The sequence below is a fragment of the Thamnophis elegans genome, chromosome 3 (genome assembly GCF_009769535.1).
Source record: "Thamnophis elegans isolate rThaEle1 chromosome 3, rThaEle1.pri, whole genome shotgun sequence".
Classification (NCBI taxonomy): Eukaryota; Metazoa; Chordata; class Lepidosauria; order Squamata; family Colubridae; genus Thamnophis; species Thamnophis elegans.
Window position 1 is genome coordinate 109393904 of NC_045543.1, and position 26049 is coordinate 109419952.

A 26049-nucleotide genomic window follows, 5' to 3' on the forward strand; every position below is an offset into this window, starting at 1 on the left:
TGCAGTACTTCAGCTGACTGTTATCTGCAATTCAGCGGTTCTAATCTCACCGGCTCAAGGTTGACTCAGCCTTCCATCCTTCCGAGGTGGGTGAAATGAGGATCCAGACTGTGGGGGCAATATGCTGACTCTGTAAACCGCTTAGGGAGGGCTGAAAGCCCTATGAAGTGGTATATAAGTCTAACTGCTATTGCTATTGCTACCCATATCGTCCTTGAACTCTTTATAGAGACTTTGATTCTAATGACACTAAACAAAATATTTTATTTTTGAAAATGCATCCTGCTATTTAGAAATTGTCATTCGATTATTTCTATTTTTGTTAACAAACACAAAGCTCAACAGTTTAGAAGTGGTGGTGATCCTTTAATCCCTCTGTATATATTTGTATAGTTCCTTTGTTGCTCAGTGTAGCATAATCAAATTTAAAAAATGCCTTAAAATCCAACTAAATCTAAGCAGAAGAACTGATACAACAATGAACTACTTGCCTTGATGCTAAGGAACTTTAAAGTACACTTGAAAATGATTAGCATGTAACATAGTAGAGGTACATTTGGACGTTAGCAGCTGTTGGGCTCTCTTCCTTCTGAGAGAGTTTAATACAGTCTTAGACTAGTACAAGACATGTATCCATCTGTGCCTTCAGATTATATTACAACAAACAGCACTGATGTGTGTGCATAGCACTGTGCTGTATTTTGTAGAGGTAATCTTGATGATACATTTTTGTTCATTTATGATAGGGGTGTCAAACTCGCGTCATCACGTCATCGTCACGTGAAGTATCACAACTTTTTTTCTCTTCGCTAAACTGGGGGTGGGCCTGGTCAGCACGTGACACACCCGGCCAGAGGGCCGGGAGTTTGACACCCGATTTATGAGATAATGAATTTGATCAGTTTTCGTTCAGCTTGTACAGATAGACATCCCTGAAATCTCAAGATAACATCATTTTAAGTTTCAGGAGGGAAAGCCTCTATAACAACATGGCAGATATAAGAAGAGGTAAACAGACAATATAGGGTAGTGTTTATGAGGAACTCACCTCTATTACTCTCCCTGCTTGCAGATGTCATCTGTTTCCCAAAAGTAACATCAAGGGCCAGTACCTTTCTAAGGCAAACAAAAGGGCTAATAGAGAGCATGTATTGATCTTTCTGTCTTCCGTAAAAACTGTAGTGTTTAATCTGAGGTATCCTCTCTGGAAGAGGAACAAATGATTAAAACAGTCCAGGGCTGTTATACTTCAGTGTGTCCTTTTTTGTATGCTCACGGTGACTTTGCATACATGTAACATAGTTTGCAGACACCTCTGAGTAGATACTAAGTGAGAAGGCAACCATGTAAATCATATCCCTCCATCCATCAATAATTGGGATAAACAGATCTCTGGGAGATATGCCACTATGGGATAATCATGGTGGCTGGGCAGATTTGAGTGAGCTGGGGAATGTGTCGAGAAGATAAAATGGTAGAGAGGAAGGAGTGAAAGGGCAGTACTCAGCAGCTCTGCTCTATTCAATCCATGCAGAAACTAGACTGCCCAAAGTATTTTTGCTCTGCCAAGCTGAGGTTGGCCTGAAATGGTCTGATAAGGCTCCATATAGTGATGCTTTTGTCTTGGATTCAAAACAAAATATTTCCACCTGTTTTGGATATACTGCTATGGTTTTTCCAATGATGACTGCCATTAAGGTATTCTTTCATACATTACATACATTTCAGACTGCCATTAAGGTATTCTTTCATATATATAATATGTCTGGTTACAATTTGCTTTAATTTCCTATGAAGTTGCTCCTGTAAATTAAGGTTTGTTTTAAAAATTATAAACACAATTTCTGCATCCACCTAAGAGTGTAGTAGCTTCTCATTTATCTGCTGGATTATTTAAATAACAGTGTGGCAGATGGGAGTTCTAATCTACTAATTAAAATGACTGATGTGATGAGATCTTTGCTGAAATGCACAAACAAATGATATTCCCCATACCACCTAAGGCATTTTCTGACAAATGAGCTATAATGAAGTGTTTATCAAGTAAGAGATCTTACTTTATCTTTGTCTGTTGCAAACTGTCCAAGCATTCAGGAACTGTGCAAAAGGAGGGAGGGTGGCTGGATAACACTTCATTTCTGATCTTGGATGCTTTTTAGAGCCTCTAGACAACAGTATTTACCTAGGTTTTGTTTAGATGATCCTGGATCTTGAAAATCATCATCTGAAAATAATTTGTTCATGTACCAATTATAGTCTGTTGATTTCGCACACAAAGGTTTTAATAAATGCTTTTACAGTTGTGGTATCCTTCTCTGAAACCTCACCTTAGACTGGCCCCCTTTCCTTTTGGCTTCAGAAAGTTGATTGTCTTATCCGTCAAGCCAGAAGGACTAGAATGTTGTTATAGCAATAGCATGTAGACTTATATACCGCCTCATAGTGCTTTTACAGCCTTCTCTAAGCGGTTTACAGAGTCAGCATATGCCCCCCAACAATCTGGATCCTCATTTTACCCACCTTGGAAGGATGGAAGGCTAAGTCAACCTTGAGCTTGGTGAGATTTGAATTGACGAATTGCAGCTAGCAGTCAGCTGAAGTAGCCTACAGTACTGCACTCTAACCTCGGCTACCTGTGCTACCTCGGCTCTTATGACACTCTTGGGCAAGGAATCGTGTTTGAATTGCTGGTCTATTGAAAGTACTATTCTTGGTTTCTATGGATGGATGTGTATATATGGATATTGTTTTCTTATTCATGTGGCCAACATTAGTATTCGTGTAGTGTGGTAGAATGTGTGCTTCACTCAGGGAAGAGGAGGACTGAGCCATTAAAAAAAGAAAAGAGATGAGTTCTGGGAAAATAGAAAGCGAGAGAAAGAAACTTGAAATACCTCAGCCCTGATCAGATTAGACATAAGTTGAAATAGAGACAGGCTGTTAAGATTCTGTTGCAATACATTAAAGTACATTCCATGATTCCTGTTTTCTGATCATGCCAACCTCCAGGGATAATGTATTGTTATGTTTAATTTACATTTACACAGATAGGAAATGTGTTCTGCTCAAAATCAATTTTGAGTGGCTTATGTGTCAGGTTAAAAGGATTTACAGCACTTCTCTTATTAGTTTTGAAAGTCATTATTAAGGAACACGGTATCTTGTTGGAAAGCCACTCAGCTGACAAGTACAGAAGGTTTTGGGCGAGGTTCACTTTTGGCTGCATTTTTTAAAGAGTTACAGGGAAGCTAAGACCCATTCAAGAAAAATCATGCCTCCAAATTCATGAAAGTGCAGAAATAATTTTTACTTCTTATTAAATGAGAACTTGACAATAAGAACCAAGAGCGTTCAAGAAATTAAAATATTGAAATATGCATAAAGTAGTCCTTGTGTTACAACCATTTGTTTAGCAACCGTTCGAAGTTACAATGACACTAAAACAAGTTACTTTTGACCATTGCAGCATCCCCACAATCATGTGATCAAAATTTGGGTGCTTGGCAACTAGCATGTATTTACAATGATTACAGCATCCCAGGGCCACGTGATCACCAATTGAGATTTCCTGGCTGGCTTTTGAGAAGCAAAGTGAATAACAGAAACTGGATTTGCTTAATGACCATGTGATTAACTTAACAACTGCAGGGATTCACTTAATAACCATAACAAAAAGGGCAATAAACTCAGGCATGACTTCTTTAATAACCCTTTGCTTAGGAATCAAAATTGTCATCCCAATTGTGGACATCAAGGACTATCAATAGTATAGGTAATAGCAAGCCTTGTTACCAGATGCCAGTTAATCAATTGTAGGGTTTAAATTCTAAGTCTAGCAATCAAAGAGTAATGACCTCATCTACACTGAAGCACAAGTGGGGAGAGTAGTATCATCTGCTTCCTATGGCCCCCTTGTTCTGTGGACATAGGTGATCTGCTAATTGCTTTTACATGGGATTCTCTGTTGATAAGAATCCTCTTGCTCCAGGAGAGTGAAAATAAGCTCTAGTAGTACGGTAGTATGAATGTTACATTGTGCTTTAATTAGTGTATTTATTGACTCAATATTTGGACTTGACATCTTTTCAAACATCTCCTTACATAGGCTTAGGTGATAGAGCACCTGCTGGTCTAAACTGAAAATGAGTGTGGTCCTTCCAGGCCTCACGGGATCGGTTCCTCACCATCTTGCTGTGGATAGCACAGCTAATACAATAGTGAAGCTTTACATAGAGTTTGGGTAGCATGTAGGAATCAAAGACACTCATTTCGGAGATATCTCAGACTGCAGCTGCTTCTGCAATACTTTGGTTGACAAGCTTCTTAATAGCTTTATCCTTGGGGACACAACAGACACAATTGATACAGCATATAGGCCCTCCTTGGTACAACCATTGTTTCTTCTCTTCCTTGTCATTTTGACGATGAGGAGGTGAAAAAAGCAGTTTATTTTTCCTTTCACAGCGTTTCAGGAGTGGGTTCTGGCAGCCTCTATTGCTGGTTCGCTCATGGCCATGTGTGCTCGCTATATGCACGGTGCACACTTGATGTGCGCTGTGCATGCATGCGCAGTGCAATAAAATTGTGCATGCATAGAACAAGATGATGACACCACAAGCGCTGCCCAGAGAACTAGTTTGGGAGTGTGGCAGGCTTGGGTTGCTGCCGGTTCCAGTGACCCAGGCCACCAAACCACTACTGGTTCAGCTGAACTGGTTTGAACCATTAAGAACTTACCACTGCAGCATTTGCACTATCAGTCAGTTGTGCTCCAGGTAAATGTCAATTCATATGTTAAAGAAGTTAATCATGAGGGACAGTTGGGATGAGGGACTTTGCTTTTTCTGAGTCACCCATTTCAGCTGGCCAGATACTTCCATCCACTGGCCTCACTGAGCCCTTGTCCAGTTTAGAACTTGGTGCAGATCCCTAAACTAGTGAGCATGCATGGATGCAAAAGATCCCTTACTATGAAACCTGGTTTCCAATTTAGCAGTGGAGCAACAACGGAATCACATTTCCTCACATGTACATCATATCATTGTAGTTCACCGAGAGCTTTCATAACTGGAAAAAAAAAACAATGGCATGTTACAACACTGATTCTCATATTCCAAATCCTTTTAAGCATTCCAAACTTTGTCCTTTTCCTAGAATAGTGTTCCAAATTATGAGAAAACATCCTGGATATTTTTAATTAAATGAACTGAAGGAACAATTAAAATAATTAAAATAGCATCAAGAAGTAGAAAACAATAAACAGTAAACATTATTTGTAAAGGGACTATTAAGATCTATAATAAAATATTGTACTAAATTGTTCATTTCTTTATAGATTGTGATTTTTACAAAAACTCTCAGAATGCATTTTTGTACTTATTTGCATTGAAATATATTTTACATAGTAATGGACTTACTATGCAAATATACTTCAGGGGCATTTTGCTATAATCCCCTGTATAACTTTTATCTGTAAAATTGAAAAGTTCATTATTCACTTCTGACTACAAGTCATTTAAAAAGCTGTTAGAAGCAGCAATTTATATATTCAGATCTTTTGGAGGCACAGTGAAGGGTAGGAAGAAGACTTAGCAGTTTTTCGGTCCAAATGATAATGATCATGATGATTTATTAGGTTTATTACAGCCCTCCCTCCAAACGTCTATGACGAAAATGATAGAAGAGTAATCTAGATTTGAAGACATGATGGCAGAAAAACTAAAGTGCAGAGTAATCTATGGTTAATGATGGATACTAGGAAAAATACGAAGCGTTATTTAGCTATGCTCAAACCAACTATATAGATGATCAGTGAAAATGGCAAAAAAAGATAACAGATGAGCAAGAAAAGGCACAACAACTAAACTCAATCTTCTCTGAAAAATGGACATTCATTTTGCCTGGTAATGATAAAGAATTGATTGATGCATCCAGTTCATTCTGGATAGAAATATGGTCAGGGAATATTTACTAATTTTGCATGAGTCAAAATATCCATAGCCATTGCATGGTACTGAAGAAACATTTTGATAATGTGTGCATGAAGGTCTACCTATTATCTGTGATAAATCCTATGGGCTGGGGAAAATATCATATAACCAGAAAAGGAAAATAGGTTTCTCTGTCTCTAAAAAAAAATACCCAGGGTACACTTAAGAATAAACTACTTTATAATGTTATTTAGTATTCTGAACCTGAATACTTCTCCTTTACTCCTTTCAGTAATTGTAGGAGCTACAACCTGACGACTGAAGATGAAATAATAGCTTCGTACAACAGGAACCATTAGGCCCCAATTCTTTCCTTGCAAGCTCCACTATGTTTCCTAAGAAGATCCTAAGAAGATTATCTTCTGATTTAATTACTATATTTCTCCCATTTATCTTTACATGCTCTTTCCTGCAATTCACTAATTACAAATTCTTCAAAATTTCTAGAGCCCAAGTTGTTTCTTTTGCAAACATTTATCAGTTTCAACCAATTTTACTCCTTTCCCCAATTATATTGCAATTGCCGTGGGTTGTATACAGGCCATTCACAGATTAATATTAAAGCCTGGGCAGGCTTTAAAAAAAAATCTAGAGAAAAGGTTTTTCCTTTTTTTAAATGGAAAACAGGGTAGAAATGTTTCCAACAAGCAACCATGGTAGATCTAAAAGCACTTGAAAACAATGTAGTGATCAATCAAAGTGAACACAGATTTATATAATACAAGTTTTAAGAGGAGAGTTTTTCACTTTTTAAATTGTGTAGATGAGCCTATTGTGGAAATAATACAGCTTCACTTCAGCAAAACATCTTACAAAATAACTTGTCATATTATGAAAGATACTGAAATATGTTGAGAAACTACCCAGTGAGCCTGACAGTTGGACTGGGAACGGTGGAAGAAAAGAAGCTCCATATTCCTATCCTATCCTCTTTTGGGTCCTTCTGGACTTTCTTCATCTCACAAAAAGCCTATTTTTAATGATCGTATCTAAGATCAGAAGCTCATCTTCAATCTTGGAAAAGGGAATTCAGCCAGACTTATGATCCTTGGAGTCATAAGTTCCTGGATCATAGGATTGGACTATGATAGAAGAAAACCTAGAAAACAATTTGCATAACATTCTAGTTGCAAATCAGTTCCTAGGAGACTCGTATGGTGTTTTCTAAGATTTATGTCACTTCGTATGTTCATAGCTTTTGCTGCAGAGCAACAAACACATATGCTTTTAAAAATGGGGAAGGGTAGAATCATGGACCAATGTGAATCTTATCTTTTACTGGAAATTAGGAACTAGTTAAGCTTTCATTTATTACCTCTCTAATTTTGTCATGTGCTTGTAATTTTCTTCTGGGACTTGAAACTATTTTGGGTTGTGTAGATTATTTAATAACAGCATGTGCAGTGTTGCTTTAAATTGCTTCTTACATGGAATCCTCTGAATTAAAATTAAAAGAACTAAGAAAAATAAGTGCTTTTTACTAAGTGTTTGCAAGTTATACATCTCTGTAGAATGTATGTAAAAGATAGCTTATTAAATCACATCATAAATGAACCATGCGGTCTAGTTTATTTTTTCATAGATACTGTAGGTAAGGAAACATGAAACCAGATAAAACAAAAAGAAATAAGGCCAATTTAGTTTATTTTATAGTTTCTAAAATAAGGTACTAATGAAGAAACAATATCATTAAAGATACACTTTCATAAATAGACAATAGATAAAACGATAGACGAGAGACAGACAGAAAGACAGACAGACAGACAGATAATAGATAGACAGACAGATGAATAGATGATGGATAGATAGATAGGATAGAGCTGATAGATAAGAGAGATGATAGTGTACATGTGAAAAGGAGTGAGACTGAAAGCAATATTGTTCATATTTGAAAAATAATTTCTGTGTTTATAGAAGCAACTGCTATTGCAAAGCATTTTTTCAAAAATGCACAATGATTCACACTACTATATGGTGAATCAAATCATTGGTTATCTAGCCTACAGTTATCCCCATTGAGAATGACTTTGTAAGATTACAGGCTTGAATTTTTAGAAGAATACCTAAGATGCCAAGAAACACAGAAACAGATAGTTGCTTTTCAGGGTTATGCCTTTCTCATGTGTTGAAAAGACTAATTATTAAAACTATAATATCAAAGACATCTATCAGAGTCTGCCAACATAGTAATAAGTGAGAACAAGAAATGAAATCCTAAATCACTATGAGGAGCCTGAAATATCTTTTGCTATAGAAAAACACATTCTTTAAAAAAAAAACGGCTTATAGGAATTGCTTGGAAAAGATGTGGCATCTGGGCACTAACATGAAGCAGATGCAAACATCAAGCATGCAGCCCTCATCACATTATTCCTCTTTATATCTTCTTGGCAGGCAATGGACCCAAAAGGGACTTATTATTTTTCCATGGAAAAGAAAGCCAATTATGTTGACCTATTCCTGCAATATTTTTCTCCTAAACCTCATTGCATGAGAAGAACATAAGATTGGGCAGAACCTTGAGCCAAAATTCAGCAGGCAGTAAGCAATCCTGCAGGATGGCTAAACCTCCCAGAACCTTTTGCCAAGACTGTCAAATTAAGTTAAAAAATTCACTTGATTTAGAAAATATTCACAGGATCCAAACCTGCAAGACAGGTTGCAGGGACAAAGTGTGCATGAATACAGTATGTGTGTGTGCGCACATCTATATACACATACATATTGTGTGTGTGTGTGTGTGTGTGTGTGTGCGTGCTAAAAATATTGTTAAAAAACAATAAAAAGCAATGGGTAGTGACAATAAACAGTAATTAATAAATATTGAAAAATTATAGAAGTCATTACAATGCTGCGAGCTCCATGTAGGCATCAGGAAGGGCATCTGGCCAGCAAATGCTCACCTACACAATCCATTATGTTAGGATCAGTTCATCAAAGTTGGGGGATCAATGGCTTAATGGTAGTGTGACTGCCTAAGAAGGTTATATGCTGTGAGGCCTCTGGGTTTACTGGTTGGCTGCTGTGGGGACAGATTGCTGGATGAGAGAGGCCAGGGGTCTGATTTAGCAATGCACTGCTTATTTCCATACGTTCAGTATAGAGCAGTGGTTCCCAACCCTTTTTTGGCCTTGCCCCACCTAAGCATCTGTAAAATCCTGATGCCCATCCCCTGCAGTGGTGCATTCTTACCGCTTGGCCCAGTTCAGCCAAACTGGTCGTGGTATGACAGCCTGGGTCGCTGGAACCGGCAGCGACCCAAGCCTGCCAAGCCCCCGAACTGGTTCCCTGGTCGCTACCGTCACCGCTGCCATCTTTTTTTGAGTTCTGCGCATGCACAGAATAATTTTAAGTGAACTGCGCACACGCGCAAAGCACACACACTAGCAAACCAGCAGTAAAGCTAGCTGGAAACCACCCCTGCCCCCCTGCGACATATAATTCTTACTTTAGTCAAAAAGTGAACTCTACTCATGTGAAGAAAGTCTAAATGCCCCTTAACTTGGTTTAAATAAGGTTCAAATTGCCCCATTAAAAATCAAATTGCCCCCCTGTGGTGCGTGGGTCCCAGGTTGGGAACCACTGGTGTAGAATCTGTTAAAATCAAACTGAGTATCAACTTTGAAGTGCCCAATTACCATGTATATAATAGATGGGGAAAATACAGTTAGTTAGTTGATTAACAACAGTTTGTTTAATGACTGTTCAAAGTTAAAACAGCAGTGAAAAAAGTGACTTATGACCATTTTCCACATGACCATTGCAGCATCCCTCTGGTCACACGACACAATGGAGATGCTTGGCAATTGACTCATATTTATTTGTTACAGCATCCTGGTGTCATGTATCAGCTTTTGTGACCTTTTGACAAGCCAGATTCATATTACAACTGTGTTACTAACTTAACAACTGCAGTGATTCACTTAACAACTGTAGTGAGAAAGGACGTAAAATGGGGCAAAACTCAGTTAATAATTGACTTGCTTAACAATGGAAATTTTGGGCTCAATTGTGGTCATAGGTCAAGGACTACCTCTATTCTATCGAAAGGTTCAGACACAAAAGAGATAAAAGCAATGAAAACTGAAATTTATGATCTAGAGAAGGAACAAAGACCATTGTAGTCCAAGAAAATCAGTTCTGAAGAATCAGTCAGCAACGGAACTATTCTTAGGGGGAAGAAGTGAGAGAGGTGGACTTTAAAGGTAAAGGTTCCCCTCATACATATGTGCTAGTTGTTCCCGACTCTAGGGATGGTGGTCATCTATGTTTCAAAGCCGAAGAGCCAGTGTTGTCCAAAGACATCTCTGTGGTCATGTGGCCGACATTACTAAATGCCAAAGGTGCACGGAACACTGTTACCTTCTCACCAAAGTGGTCCCTATTTTTTTACATGCATTTTTACATGCTTTTGAACTGCTAGGTTGGCAGAAACTGGGCCATGTAATGGGAGCTCACTCCATTATGCAGCAGTAGGTATTTGAACCACTAAACTGTCAACCTTTCTGATGGACTTTAAAAGGACAATGGAAAAAAATCCATTCCCTCATTGTTCTTTTGAATTTCATCCAGACAAGACTGCATCTATTGACTGACTGACCTCACCCATGTAAGAAACTACCCCAATCCAGACAATAGTTGAAGAATCTGAAGAAAATTTCCAAAACAAATTGTGCTGGTATATTTGGATTAGGAAATTTCTGCAGAGGTATTTTATGAATGGTTCTGCATTGCGCTTTCATATCCTGACTCTTATTTTATTCTATCTATATTGTAAGGTATGTGTGTATTGTGCAATACATGTCTGTTTTCTTTTCTCAAAGAATAACCACTGAGTAGAACTTGTAGGAATCCTGATATTTTCCCTAGCACACATTATTTTGAACTCTCCCCCAACCTTAATCTACAGAACAACATTCATATCCTATTTTGCAACTAGTGCCATTTTTCTATGAGGGAATTTATTCTGTCTTTGTTCATTGCCCTTTGAATAGGCAGTGCCCATTGCCCTTTGAAATAGTCTAGACAAGAAACCAGAAATACCAATATTGTCTTTATTGTAAGATTACATTAACAGAAGGTTGCAAGACTAAAAGTATTTCTCCCTCCTTTCTTTCTACTCTCAGTAAACTAGGAAGGATCCCTTCTGAAACATTTCCTACATGTTTCCCCTTTCTTTGGGCTGTTGTATCCGGGTCTTTTCCTGTGTAAGATTGAGATTGTCTTGGCAATGTTTCGGCGAGGTGTCACTCGAGTGACACCTCGCCGAAACATTGCCAAGAAAATCTCAATCTTACACGGGAAAAGACCCAAATACAACAAGACCAGCATACCTAAACCTGTGAATATATCTATATCTATATCTATGTTGCATTTGTGCTGATAAATAAATAAAGGGATATATATATATATATATATATATATATATATATATATATATGTATGTATGTATGTATGTATGTATGTATGTATGTATGTATGTGTGTATGTATATATATATATATATATATATATATATATATATATATATATATATATATATATATATATATATATATATATATATATCTTTAGAGTCACAACCCCTGGTAAGCCCCAATTATGGGAGGAAGCTAACTGCTTCCATCATCTATCAATCGGCTCGTCACAAGAGTCCATCACGACAGAAACCCAATATTTTTACTGTTGCCTTTGTTATATATGTGTTTTTTATTTGTGCTGATAAATAAATAAAGGGAGACTAGTATAGATCTATTTCAAGCTATTTAAGGGCAAACCTTCCACTCATTTCCATCTTGCTGAATAGGGTGCAGATAGGCAATTGCTTTGAAAATAGTACAAGGTGGCTATCTACTAACAGGACTTACTGGGGGATAGGAAATTCTGTAGGAAATGTTTAGAAGCCACAGTGGTGAAACCATCACTTTCCTATATATGAGTGCAAGCACATTGTAATATCATGTTATAAGACAGCACAATAAAACCTTGTATTTTATAGTGCTATTGTTGAAATCTCACTGACAAAATGTCAGCCATCATTGGGAGAAGAAAGAAGGCAAGAAAAAGTCAACCAGACAACAAGATATAGAGAAAAAAGAGAAAAGAAAAGATGAGCAACTGCAAGTTGTGGAAACTAGTACCACCTGTTTGGTTCATGATGGAAAACAAAGAAGTACTGTGTTGCAAGTGAGATCAGAAGCAAATAATTTGGTAAACCATGGTGACTCTCTTCCATTTTGGAGGTTTATGGGATTAAAAACTATATACAAAGAAGGGTTTACTTACAGGGCAATCTACTATATAGAATACGCTGGTTTAATGGGCTGTTGAATGAGTAATTTTTTTAAAATTTTATTTTATGGGTATAATTTTTTATTTTATTCATGGGTAAGTAAAAATATGATAGAGAGAACTCCCTAAGACAGGGGTGTCAAACTGCGGACTGGATGCATCACATGCAAGCTATGCCCACCCCAGCTCTGCGAAGGGAAAAAAGTCATGAAACATCATGTGACAGCAACACAATGCCACAAATTTGACACCCTTGCCCTAAGAGGACAGATATGGGAGAAGCGTAATGTGTTTAAGAGTGGGTAGACAGTGAATAAATGGGGAGAGGCAAGAATTCACTTAGAGAATCCAGCTATACCACTCCAATTCTCTCCCGCACCCACAATTTTTTTGTGCTAAGGGAAGAGATGTGTGTGCTAGAATTTATTATTCAGTACTGCCTGCAGTTAGGCCTCTATTAAATCTTGATATTGCAACTGCCAGCTGCCTCAGCAATTGTGTTTCTTTTGGTATTGAGAAAATACTGGGAGGCTGTAATGCATCTTATGCCTTTAATTTAATAATTGGCACAAGCATTCCTGCTGCATCACAGTAACGCTTTTCCTTTCAGTGTTTCCTTCTGCAACATCACAACGAGACGTTTCTGGAGCTATGATGCCATTGCCAGCTGAGCACCATCTTGGCTGTTATGTCCTTTCATGCTTCACTCATCGGAACAATTTGGGAAGGTTGCAGATAACTTTGTACACAGCTAGTTAACATCCCCACTGTGAGGAAACCTGAAGAGACAAGGAAAAACAGTAAAGTAAAAATAACAGACCATTATCACCAAATCTACTCAAACAAGAAGGAAAAACCTGCAGATTAGACCTGCAGATTCACACCCCCGCAACAAATCCCACCAGCCACAGATGGCAGGCTGATGGCTCAGAGAAGTCCTGATTTTGCTTCCTGATGGGGATTGCAGGATGGGGTAACCCCCTGAAGATCACCCAAAGTATTTTTGTAAAAAAACAACAACAAAATAAATGCTCTGTGGTTTACATAAATGCTGCATAGGTTGAGCTATATGGAAATATAGAAAAAGAATCTCAGAGAGAAACAATTTCATAATATTTCATCTGCTCATGGCAAGGAAGAATATGGGATGTAAATCTACGCCTTTGCATATTTCCTTAAGCAGGCAAAATATATGCTTGTCTGCATTCTTCAAATCCAATAGATGATTGGTGGTACATGTTTGGAATTTTGGCAGAGTTAACTGATAATCTATTCATTAGGTGACTGGTTAATTCTGGGGTCAAAATGATCCTTATTGAATTGATTAGATCCACCTTTCAGTGTGACCAAGGATGTAAAACTCCTGTGACCCGACAAAAGGGCAAACGTCAAAACCACGCCCGACTAAATCGCGTTGCTAAAACCGCGACGTCATCAATACGGCGACAACATTGCGGCAATAACAGCGCGGAGACAGAAGGGCGCTTTACAACAGCGCGGTGACAGCGATTTAACTTAAGGTAAGGGTTAGGTTTAGGGTTAGGTTTAGGGTTAGGTTTAGCGTTAGGTTTAGGATTAGGTTTAGCGTTACGTTTAGCGTTACATTTAGGGTAAGGTTTAGGTTTAGAGTTAGGTTTAGTTTTACAGCACGCTTCTGTCTTCGCGCTGTTGTCGGCGCGATTCAGCGCTCATTCGTCGGAGCGCTTTAGAACACGTGGTTTTGTCACCGCGGTTTAGTCGGGTGCGGTTTTGTCGTTCACCCTTTTGTCGGTGAACCTAAAACTCCTGCTTATGGTAGTTTTAAAAACTACCACCCAATTCCCAACTGCTCATAAGTACAGCCAGACGACTATAGCAAATGATTTCTGGGGGAGGGGAAGTGAGATCAATTTTGTTTAGTTCCAGTTCTATTCCCAATTAGCAGAGCTTCCTGGAAGTTAGTAGATAAATTTCCAAACGTATAAACAAAATTTCAAACTGTGCACACTGGGTCCTGCTGTCAGTAAATCAAATTCAGTCTTGTAAAACAAAAACTTGTAGGGATGAAATTAACAGTCTGTACAATCAGGTATAATGATTCTGCTTTGTAATTGTAAAACAGTTTAGTATACAGCATATTTCAGAGAAGTCTCAAAAGACGGGGAAAAAATTACAGAATGCTAAGTTATAAAATACCTAGGAGAAAATTGTCCTAAAATGACAGTCATATTTCAGGTACCACTATTACCTTAGGAAAAAACCTTTTAAATAACTCCTTCAAAGTAGGCCAACTGTTAGAATTATGCATTTGGGATGGCATAAAATAGAAAACCTGCCATTAATGGTCTAGAAATTTAAACTCAAATTTAGCAAAAGCTACAATTATGGCTGTAGCGAGTGATTCCTTTTGCTAGGTTGAATGATGGTTAATTGGTCATAATGACTGCTCATTTGAGGTTTGACTAGGAGATGATAATTCTGCCTGGATCTTTCTCCGGAGTGTTTTGAAGGACACTCAGCTCAGAAAAATTGAGCATCTTCCACACTCTTTAATTTCTGTCAGAGAAATGGGAATTTGAGAATCTGCAGAATTGCTAGGCATTTGTGTGCAAAATAAGCAGGCATCATTTTTGCACATAGGTAAGAACAGTGGCTGCTGTTCTGTGCACACACCAAATCGGGTTGCTGTCATTTATAAAGTTAGTCCTCGGCTTACAATAATTCATTTAGTGACCATTCAAAGTTGCAATAGCACTGAAAAAAGTGACTTATGACCGCTTTTCAGTTACAACCTTTGTAGTTTTCCCATGATCATGTGATGAAAAGTCAGATGCTTGATAACCAGTTCCTTCCTATGACCATTGCAGCATCATGAGGTCATTTGATCACCTTTTGCAATCTTCTGATGAGCAAAGTCAATGGGGAAGCCAGATTCCCTTAACAACTGTGGCAAGAAATGTCATAAATGGGGGCAAAACTCACTTAATAAATCTCACTTAACAGAAATATTGGGCATTATTGGACTACTTGAATTTATAGTTGGCTGGAAATTCTTCTCCAAGAACTCCAAGGCTAGGGACCTTGTGGTCAAGTATGGTAGAAACTCTGGTCATGACCATAATTCGTTCCATAACTTTGGTCGCAACCTGATTTGGTCATGACCTAAACCTAACCAAAATGAATGCAGTGGCCACACAACAGGCCTCTAAAGAAGAGAGCCCACAAATCTACAGTGCCGTTTAGAACCGGTTCCAGCTCCCTCCCCCCACCCGTCCGCACATCATCAAGATGAAGAGCGAGAGGAGGAATTCTGGGAGTTGAAGTCCACAAGTCTTAAAGCTGTCAAGTTTGAACACCCCTGGGTTTTTTTTCTAAAGGGTTAGGGGTGCAAGGGTCTTGTAACTTGAAAGCTTTAAGACTTGCACACTTCAATGTCAGAGTTCCTGAGCCAACATTTTGGTTGCTAAGCAAGAGCGTTGAGTTTCACCACATTTTACAAGTTGGCCATGCCCACCCAGTCACATGGCTGGTAAGCCACTCCCACCCAGTCACATGGCCGGCAAGCACTCCCACAAATCAGGTCACACCTACAGAAGAGGTTCTAAACATTTTTTAAACCCACCACTGCCACACAAGATCGCTGTTGTTTGGCGTTTACAAAAAAAAAAAATTGTGTGGAAGGAGAAATCGGCCACGGCTGTGTTTGATTGCCACCCGAGTATGTGTTTGTGACCAGATTCAAAAAATTTGTGAATTTTTTTGGTTGGAACCCAATTTGGTCTTGGTCAGAAACATTTGTGACCAGAGGTTCTACTTTATCTTCATTTACCCAAATGACGCATTACATCACTTCTCTCTATGTTCTGACTCCATTTTGTAGTGAGCAAGACAGTGTTTTTGTGTCATTTGAATGTTCTACCCTTTCTTCCTTAGTCCCACCTTTCAGGAACGTTCAGTGAAAGTGATTCTACTTTGCCCCCTGCCATACACTTTCATATGATTATTAGTGTGTAGAATCCAATCAAATTATTTTGCTGCTAAAATTATTTTATCGTCCCATAAACCTTCCCCCTCATATGCTTAAAAAAGAAAAACTTCTACAGGTACAAATGCCATGTTCCCACAATCACTTTCAAATTATACCCTCCTCCACAGCTTTATACAGATTTAGTTTTTCAGATGTCTAAAGCCATCTTAATATTGTATTAATTTTAAAAATTCAACAAAACATGGTTTCTAAAGCTAAACAAGAAGGACTGTATCTACAAGAACCAGTTCAGTATATATTCTTTTGGAGTTATAAGCTGCCATTTAATATATGCTGGTTAACCATGTGTAGCCTGTACAAGTGACCTTTTCAAGGATGAGCGGTGCGTTAAGCATTGTAAATAAGTTAAGTTCCCTCATCTGGCATGACAGATGTTTGATTTTCGTGGCATTTTCAGGGCTGCACAAATAATAATGACCAAAATGGCACATTTGCCAGTAGTGAAGCAGTTACCTTGCAATGTACATTAGCTATTATTTCAACATGATGAATCTGACTGTTCAGGTTTCTTCTCACATATATTTATCAATATTTTGGAAACCATAAGCAGAAATGCTGTTCTGGGAAAAGGTTGTTCTTTTACAACTTGTTACATGGATGTCATATTTCCATCAGGATAATAGAAGTTTTTTAGAATTGGCATAAGTCATAAAAATAAGCAAATTTCTAGCAGAGTGCTGTGCAGAAGTGGAATGGATTAGATTATAATGTTGACCCAACACCCCCATTTCCTAATTACGCCAGGTGCATAGGACAAAACTTGCCCCCCCAGACCAATATGCTATTTGACACACTACCACATGACTGGATAATCAAGTTCCTAGAAATAACAAGTCAGTGGAACTTATTCAAAGGGGAAAGGCGCAATGGAATACACACTTGCTGATCAATGGTGATAAAGTGGGAGAAGTTAATTCAAGAGAGGAATCTTTAATGGACGCTTGCTATTGTCATTACTGTGTGTTATTGCACCGATTTCTCTATGAATGATTCTGAACAAGTCAGACCATGACTATCACACATCTAAAACATCTGCTGTTGGGATAGATAAAAATGCCAAATCGAGTATAAACATCTTGACTGTGTGACCCACCATATTAATTGTTTCATTTACAGTGGTGATAAGAGTGGAAACTGAATACCTTTGAAGAGAAGCCAGAAGTTATTTTAAGTTAGGACTATTTATACAGCTAGTCCTTGCTTAATAACTATTCATACAGCAACCAAAATTATAACAGCACTGAATTAATTTTTGCCTGGTCCTTGAAGTTATGGCTGTTGCAGTTCCCTCAGTCACATGTTCAAAAGTAGGGTGCTTGGTATTTGCCTGCACTTATGACCACCTAGGGGCTCTTCATCTTCCCTACTTGTCTATTGCCCTGGGGGCACTGTTTTTGCCTGGCAGCAATAGTGCCAGTTGACCTTTCAAAGGCTGCCTTTTCTAAGCACAGGGGTTCAATTATATTCCTCTTTCCACAGAGGAAAGAACATGCTTGTGAGGAAGGCACAGAAGAGGCTGTACTTCCTGAAATGCTCAGGAAGATAAATCTATCCCAGCATCTACTTCTGTCCTATTATTGCAGCACCATTGCGTGTGTCAATTCTTTCATGGTATGGGAACAGCTCTGCAAAAAAAGCTCTAGAGAATGATTAAAACGGCTCAGAATATCATTGGGCTCCAGCTACCAGCCCTGGACGACATCTTTCATCTCGCTGTTTGAGGAAGTTGCACAACATTCTCAGAAACTCTTCCCATCCTGCTTACAATCTTTAACAATGAACTAAAGGGCCACCATCAGTAAGCTGTTGGACAGCATTACTTGGTCTGTTGTGTGGATGCTTGGGAGGTTTAGGGGTGGGGAATTTTGGGAGGGTGGGGTGTGTGTGGGAATTATCACCGTCCAGACCTTCCGCACAGCCCTTAAGACCTGGCTATCCCGTCAGGCCTGGGGATAAGTTTCTAATTCACCCCGCCCGAGTGTTGAGTGTTGAATGAAAGTTGTGTTTTTACTGTTTATTTTATTCACATATTGTTTATGTCTTTATATTGCACCCCCCTTTCCCTATGAATGTAAGCCGCCCTGAGTCCCCTCAGGGAAAAGGGCGGCCTATAAATCCCAAATAAATGATAAATGATAAAATCATGTGTGTTGGGCCTGGTTTCTGGGTGTTACGTGAATTTCGTTGCATGGGTATAATGTGTTTACGTACAATGACAACAAAGTAAATCTTAAATAACTGGACAACATAATGGAAGACTGACAGACCCAGTAAGATCAATAAACGTTTATGAAAAAGCTTCTAGTTATTCTGAAGGACCAGAGAAAAGGCAACCTTGTTTTTATAGTCTAAATGACTTGATGGTATGTCTTTTCTTCCCAGTGAAATTACATTTTCTAAAACTACCTGTCCTTTTTTGGTTGTTTTTCTGAAGTGGCATTTTTGTGTGAAAATCTGCTTACTATCTGCAGATGGGTTTTTTTTGAAATATTTCTTGCAAATACTTACAATCATCACTTTAAAAAAATCCTGCTCCTATTCTATGGAATGCGGTTTATTAGTATACATACACACATATGTGTGATACATTACATATTAGCCAACATATGCATCTGTGGAAAATCTCCCTATGGCTTCAGCTGAAATTGACAAATTTACATAATATGAAGAAGCTCAACACTATACTATTCTGGATTCTTGTCCACATAATCGGACTGAGATGGGAGGGTAAAAGCTAGCTACACAAGTTGTGTTGAATTAGCCCAATGTGAAAAATGAATTTTATTCATCCCTGTCTTAACATATTTAAGATTCCAGAAGGTTGTTTCATTAAGGTAAAGGTTCCTCTCGCATATATGTGCTAGTTGTTCCCAACTCTAGGTGGCAGTGCTCATCTCCATTTCAAAGCTGAAGAACCAGTGCTATCTGAAAACATCTCTGTAGTCATGTGGCTGGCATGACTAAAAGCCGAAGGCACATGGAACACTATTACCTTCCTATCAAAGGAGGTCCCTATTTTTTACTTGCATTTTCACATGCTTTCAAACTGCTAGGTTGGCAGAAGCTGGTACAAGTAACAGCTCACTCTATCATGCAGCGCTAGGGATTCGAACCACTGAATTGTCGACCTTCTGATAGACAAATTCAGCGTCTTAGCCATTGAGCCACCGCATCCCTGTTGTATTAATGACTCTAACCTTGAACTTATGTGAAAATAATTTTTCGTTCCATCTTTTACCGCCTAGGTGTTTAATTAACATATCCTGCATAATTTTCTTTTAATTATCTTTCCTAATTTTCCTCCCTTAGCTCACTGTGAGCACTTACCTCCAAATCCTCAACATTTTTCTATTTGTACTTTACTTGTTCCAATGATGACTAGCCTTTTCTGGACCGAGTGTCCAAAGTGTGTGCATGTGAACCCCCAAAATGCAAAGTATGTACCCCCAGGCATATGTGGCACGCATGCACAGTGAAGCGACGGCTTGTATGCCCACATAGGTTCACCATCACGAATTTACCTTAACTTTTGGTTTCTTCCATCTGACTACTTAATGTGTCCTCAAATCTCTTTTTGGTTTAGGCAGTTAAAAAATTTTCTGCTCTGAATTAATATTAGATTCTATTGTTGTACATTTGGAAACTTACAAGCAGTGTATTTATTGTGGTTGAAATAAAAATTTAAAATGGGTGCAATTTTAATTTCTGTATTACAATTATTTCATTGAATATTTTAAATTCTATAGTCTTTCATTTTAGTGATTTCCCCCCATTGATCTTGTGCTTTAGGAACACAATTAGAGTTCTGCATCTTGCATGATCCACCTTGCTTCTATACATATATAAACCCTTCACATTTTATATTGTTAAAATGTGCACATATGCATTTTACCTACTTCATTTGTTTGCCACACATAATATAAATCTAAACATGTCTCTATATACCTGTATTTAAAAAACATAGCATTTTATATAACTAGGAATGGAATTTCTTTCGATATAATTCATCAATCTATATTTAGACCAAACAGAAACAGAATCTACTGTAGTTTCAGGTATAGTTTTTATTTATATATGTAGAATGCTTAGTTTTAAATTTCCTTTTGTTCTTTCTTCTCAACCTGAAAGAAAAAAAGGAAACATAAAAATCCTTAAAATATTTATTATATCCTACAATTCATTCCTTTCAGTTTACCAAAATCGTACTTTGTAGATGAAACTCGTATTAAACAAGGCAATTTAAAACATAGATGGGGAACAATCTATGAAGGCTTTTCTATATAGCTAAAGATGTCTTTCTGACTGAGATTCTTTAATGCTTAATGGATAACAGCTTACAGAAACCACATGCTGCCGATTACATTATTTGCATTTTTTCAGACTGCAATCATGTTAAATAAAGTTCACAGGATTGAGTTTTAGATTTTCTAACATTTTTCTTTCTTTTAGTAGCTTTTCTGGATGTTCTGCTTCAGATTCAGAGCTCTTCTGAAGTTCAAAAATCTAACTCTTTTCATTTCTTCTTTCACATATATTAGAGATTTAATGATTACACTATAACTTCCCCTAAAAAATGCCAGTATCAACTTTTTTCCATTGGTGAATATTTGGTCTAGGATAGCAGATTCATGGTTTTTACCACACCTTCTTACATCCTACTATTAATCATATTTAATCCTGTGAACTTTATTTAACAGCAGTCAAGATTAATTAGAATTTTTAGCTCAGCTCTCTTTGTGCATGTATTTTTAGAAACATTCAGTAAGCGAGGCTAAAGAGATGGGCACTGAAACCCTTCCTAAACCTCTACACTGAGTATGGTCCCCAAGCAAAGTAACTGAAGGGAAAGCTTTCTCCCACATTCCCAACAGACAGCTATTATAAGCAGAACCAGCTTTATGAAGGCCCACCATGACATTTTAAGTATACTGGTATACTGAGTCTTGAGGCCAAAATTGTTTAGCATTTCTCAAAGTTTAAATGCTGTAAGACCTTTTCTGGAAAAAAAAAAAAAACCATTGGTAACAAGTACAGCTAGGTCAAATAGTTATAAGGTCTTTCTTCTGCCTTGTTCTGATTGGTGGCCTGGCTGTGGCCATAGGACCATCTGGAACTCCCAATACTTTTCATAGCAACCCTATCCATAATGCATTTCAATGTGATATATTTAAGACTTTGAAAACTTACTATATATGATGACATTAGGAATGGACCGGTTGTATTATATAAATATGCTCTTTGCATTTCAGGGAGGGACTTTACTCAAATTGTTTTCTAAATGTTACTGAATCATGATTTAAACTGCTATTGGAAGAAAAGATATAATAGAATTTGAAGAATAATAGCAATAGCAATAGCAGTGGACTTATATACCGCTTCATAGGGCTTTCAGCCCTCTCTAAGCGGTTTACAGAGAGTCAGCATATTGCCCCCAACAATCTGGGTCCTCATTTTACCCACCTCGGAAGGATGGAAGGCTGAGTCAACCCTGAGCTGACAAACCCTGACAAATCATTTCCATTACACTGTATAGATGCATAATGAAGAGCTGATCTTCATTAGAAGGCATTATCTTTTTTTTATGCCCTATTTCCAGGTTTACATATTAAGAAATTTAGCAAAATGTTCACTATACAGTTCATTAGCTTACCACCAATTGAATTTTATTGAAATTAAACCAGAAAATGGTTTTTCTAGCTTCCAAGGAGTAACCAAAATAGCTTGTAAAAGACTTGTACAGAATGAAAAGAAAACAAATAGGAATTACCTGTTACAACATATTCACTGCTTAAGCAGCTGATGCCTTACAATAAAACAGGGACCACCAATACCAGTTATGGTAAAGATAAAGGTTCCGAATAACAATTTCCATTTGTTGTTAACAGAGAATGGGAGATTCTGAAAAGATAAGAATGTTGTAGCTTTGCTTTAGCAAAGTTATTAAGCAAAGTATATATATAAAAAGTGATTTGGCCTAAATCCCATGGATAGCAACCAAGTACTAAACGTTCATTCATCATTTATAGTTACAGAAGTACATCACTGTATTCCTAATTTTCTAAAGAGAGTCAGTCTCACGGATTTCATAGTTTAATATCAACATTCTTCAATTCGAACTTCATTTACACTAGTCCTATTTTTTTTCACCTTAAAAAGATACTACGTATGTCCTTTAGATGCCATCTTGGATGAATATGATCTGAAATTAATTAGTATGAGTACAACTTCAGAATAGGTACATCAGAAAGCGTTTACAGTATCATCGTTATTCATGCTGTTATGCTATCATCACCTGTACCGGTAAAATGAAGAAAAATAATCCTGTATTGAACTAAAGGCCCCTACAGAAACAAGAAACTGATTATTGAGAATATTAAAAACACCGCCATCAACACTGAGCAGGGCTTTGTACACATGGCTTTCAAGCTACAACCAGAGAGAAAAATTGCATTTTTAAAAATGATTCCACAGTGGGAGGTAAAGAAAAAAGAAAAAGAAGATATGTTTTCCCATCCTGTATCTTGAGCACAGCCCAAGTGTTTCATGAGAACAGATATATTACAAATATCAAATCCGGAAAAAAATCCGGCTGCTTTATTCTCTACTTCAAAAAGTCTCTTTTCCATGATTATTTTATTTATTTATTAATTTTTAATTGTCAAGCATGCATAAGATAACAGATATAAGTATAAATATGATTATGAATACATGAAATAGATACGAACAAATGAGGACATTAGGACTGGGATGGTAAGCACTTTAGTGCACTTATGCACACCCCTTATAGGCCTCTTAAGTTATTAATTATAGTGTTAGTAGGAACTGATCCCAGAATAAAAACAATGGCAAATCATTTCCATTACATTAAATAGATGCATAATAAAGAGCTGATCTTCATTAGAAGGCATTGTTATCTTTTTTATATGCACTGTTCCCAGGTTTATCTGTTAAGAAATTTAGCAAAAAGTCACTATACAGTTCATTAGCTTACCACTAATTGAATTTTATTGACACTTCATTATTATTATTTTATTGTACTCAATCATAAATAATGATGAAGGCTTCAAGGGTTGGGCCCCGGCCTTCCAATGCAATTCCGTGCTGTAAAACAGGAAGGGCGTGGGGGGGTGGAGAGGGTGAAAAATAAAGAGACTCCTCTCTTCCCAGATTATTTTTCCCTCACTGACTTCGAAAGGCGAAGGGCCCAGAGAAGCCAAGGAGCCTCTTTCCTGTATCTTCAACAAATGACCAAGGAGAGGGAGGACGGGGTGGGGGAGAAGCAGGCCTAGCCCGATTTGCCCAGGAAACCGGCCCCGGCCATGCCGCCGCTCGAGGGGCAGAAATAGCGGAGGCCTTGAATTCATAGCCTCCCCATGCTTCCATCTTACCTTTCCCGGCCCATCCTCGTAATGCATCCGCCGAAGGGCGGAGGTGCCGAAACGGCGGATGGTGGTAGTCAACATATCGGCCGGAATGAGAACCCCGGCGACAAAAAGGTGCCTTTTCCCTCACGACCTTCACTTAATCTAGAGCCACGTGACTCAGGCGTTATGGGAGAAAAGGCCGTCGCCGAAAGGCAATATGGGAACCGTAGTTTTAGGGCAGCAAAAGGCCGCTGCTTGCGGAAATGAATGTTCCTTCATAAGTCTCTGCCTTTTAGCGTCATCGAGGAGAGTTTCGCGGATGGTATTTGAATATTTTTTTAAAACCATAATCTTTCTGTAAATAGGCACTTATTGATTTGTTTACATTAAACCCCTAATTCTAGCAAATAAATATCTTATACATGCTTTACAAATAAATAAATAAATAATAAAATAAATACAATGCACAAAGCAACTATTCCTCCCACCCCCCCATCCCTTGCTAAGGCCGGAAGAAAAAGGAAATAAACACAAATAAAAATCATAAAAGTGCTTCGTTACAATTAAACAAATATCTAACTGCATACAAACAGAGAGAGGGAGAGAGAGAAAGCTTGATTGAATACTGGTAATAATGAAATCAGATGTATTATCTGCTGAACGTGCTCCTCATATTTAAGAACAGATGAAACCGATAATGGCGAGATATAAATGTGATAAAAAGAAATGGCATGCAGTTTTCCCTGCAAAAGAAACCAGTAAGGCTGGTAAATGCAAATATGTCTGTATGTGCATCCTGTACTCCCTCAAGTACAGCTAGAGTCAATAAATTAATAAAACTATGAGATAACCTGGAGCTTTGGAAGTAATATCTAAAAATACAAAGACTGTATTTATTCAACAAATTTGCATGGCATCTCAACTCGCTCCCAGGTGATTCTGGGTGGCTTACAGCATTAAAATCCACAACATAGAAACCATAAATCTCCACTCGCCACTTCCCATGGCAGTAGCAATACAATCAAACCAAACCAAACATTTCGTCCACTCCATTCCCATGCCTGGTCCCCAATCAGTTGACATTCCTAAATGTTGCTTTACAGTTTATTGATCAGCATAATTTATAACTATAATTCTGGACTCATTTACAGCTATACAGAGTAACTGTATACAGTCATTACAGTTACAGGAATATCAATCTGGAATGGACAGGACATATAGAAGTTGGTACTTTGGAATATATTGATCAGGAATTAATGAAAGGAAATTGAAAAAAAAACCCAATATGTTATGCAAGTATGTCTAAGAATTGAATGAAGATGGACAGACTTTGTGGTGTTTATGAATCTAAGCAGGAAAGTGGACATATTTGTTCAGTTATGAATGAAAGAGCTAAAGTATGTGTATGGAATAATGAATTAATCTCATCTAGGTAGTAACAACTGCATATGAAAACCCAGCAATCCGTAGACTAATAATAGCTTCATGTTACACTCCAGTGAATGATGATAATGAAAATAAGTATTTAGGGAAAATTGTGCAACACAAAAGGATGTGATCTGGAGGAAAACATTCAGGTAGGTGACATGGATGAATTGGTTGGAATGATACAAGAGAGTACTGAAAAAGTTTCTGGGACCTTTATAGACCCAAACATAAATGGGAAAAGTCTTTAGTGAGTAGCTATCACTGAGTTTTCAGTAATGTATGTGGTCTAAGCATGTATTGAAATATCTATATGTGACTAAGGAATGAACATAAATGTAAAAGCATTATTGTCCTGTTTATTTATTATGCAAATATTGAGAGAATTGGTGGAGGATAAGGATACTATACATATACTATAGTATCAAAAATGGATCCTTAAGGAAAAAATAGACCTGAAAGAAATGAGAGAAAAGGAAAAATGGAGACTTATATGAATAACTTCAGAAGAGAAATTCATCTCCCAATAAAATGAATGGTAGTTGGGTATAAGAAAAAATAAGATAAGATGAAGATGGAAATGTTATCATTATGATTATAAGAAAAGGTTTTAAAGCAGACTATACATTCATTTTCTGGTCCAACGGGGAACATTTTTAGATTTTCAGGCTCTGCTCTCTTTTTTACTACAAGGGTTAAGTTTGAATGACTTTCAACCCTCAAAGTAAGTGCTCCTCCATTCGCTAAGCTATTAAGCTACTTAATAGCTTAGCTGAATGGAAGCTATTCTTTCAACATGTCCTCAGTTCCACCAAGAAGTTGTTCTCTAATACATTTTTTGCCTTAGTCCCTGACTCTGTCTTGGGTTAATGGTGGTGGTAGTGGTCAAAAGATAAATTCAGAGGAGCTTGGAAGAGCCTAAGAAGTTGATGCAAGAGAATATTTGGAGTGA

General features: G+C 37.7%; 1 protein-coding gene, 1 non-coding gene and 1 pseudogene across 3 annotated transcripts; all 3 read right to left on the reverse strand.

The window, feature by feature from the left end:
• Nucleotides 1-3522: 3522 nt before the first annotated feature.
• On the reverse strand, nucleotides 3523-6397 carry LOC116505492 (annotated as a pseudogene).
• A 6421-nt stretch (nucleotides 6398-12818) lies between these two features.
• On the reverse strand, nucleotides 12819-23870 carry LOC116506575 (cytochrome c oxidase subunit 7C, mitochondrial). 2 transcript variants are annotated; one of them, XM_032214391.1, is made up of 3 exons: nucleotides 23697-23870; nucleotides 22076-22206; nucleotides 12819-13060 (listed from the first exon to the last, which is right to left on the reverse strand). In XM_032214391.1, the coding sequence occupies exons 1-2, from the start codon at nucleotides 23769-23771 to the stop codon at nucleotides 22090-22092; spliced, it is 192 nt and encodes a 63-aa protein (XP_032070282.1). In that variant the 5' UTR covers nucleotides 23772-23870; the 3' UTR covers nucleotides 12819-13060; nucleotides 22076-22089. The 2 variants fall into 2 exon arrangements, with proteins under 2 accessions (XP_032070282.1, XP_032070281.1); XM_032214390.1 differs by lacking the exon at nucleotides 12819-13060 and adding an exon at nucleotides 20403-20429 and having other exon boundaries at nucleotides 23697-23868.
• Nucleotides 22545-22606, reverse strand: LOC116506895. The gene has a single exon (XR_004255103.1). It is a non-coding gene; the product is annotated as a small nucleolar RNA Z39 (small nucleolar RNA).
• Nucleotides 23871-26049: the final 2179 nt, after the last annotated feature.

What these genes read in the sequence shown, in the direction of transcription:
- LOC116506575 (XM_032214391.1), bottom strand. Translation starts at nt 23,771, where the DNA reads ATGTTGACTACCACCATCCGCCGTTTCGGCACCTCCGCCCTTCGGCGG. An exon ending in ACGAGGATGGGCCGGGAAAG is followed by an intron (nt 22,207 to 23,696) that starts GTAAGATGGAAG and finishes TTATCTTTTCAG; the next exon opens with AATCTCCCATTCTCTGTTAA.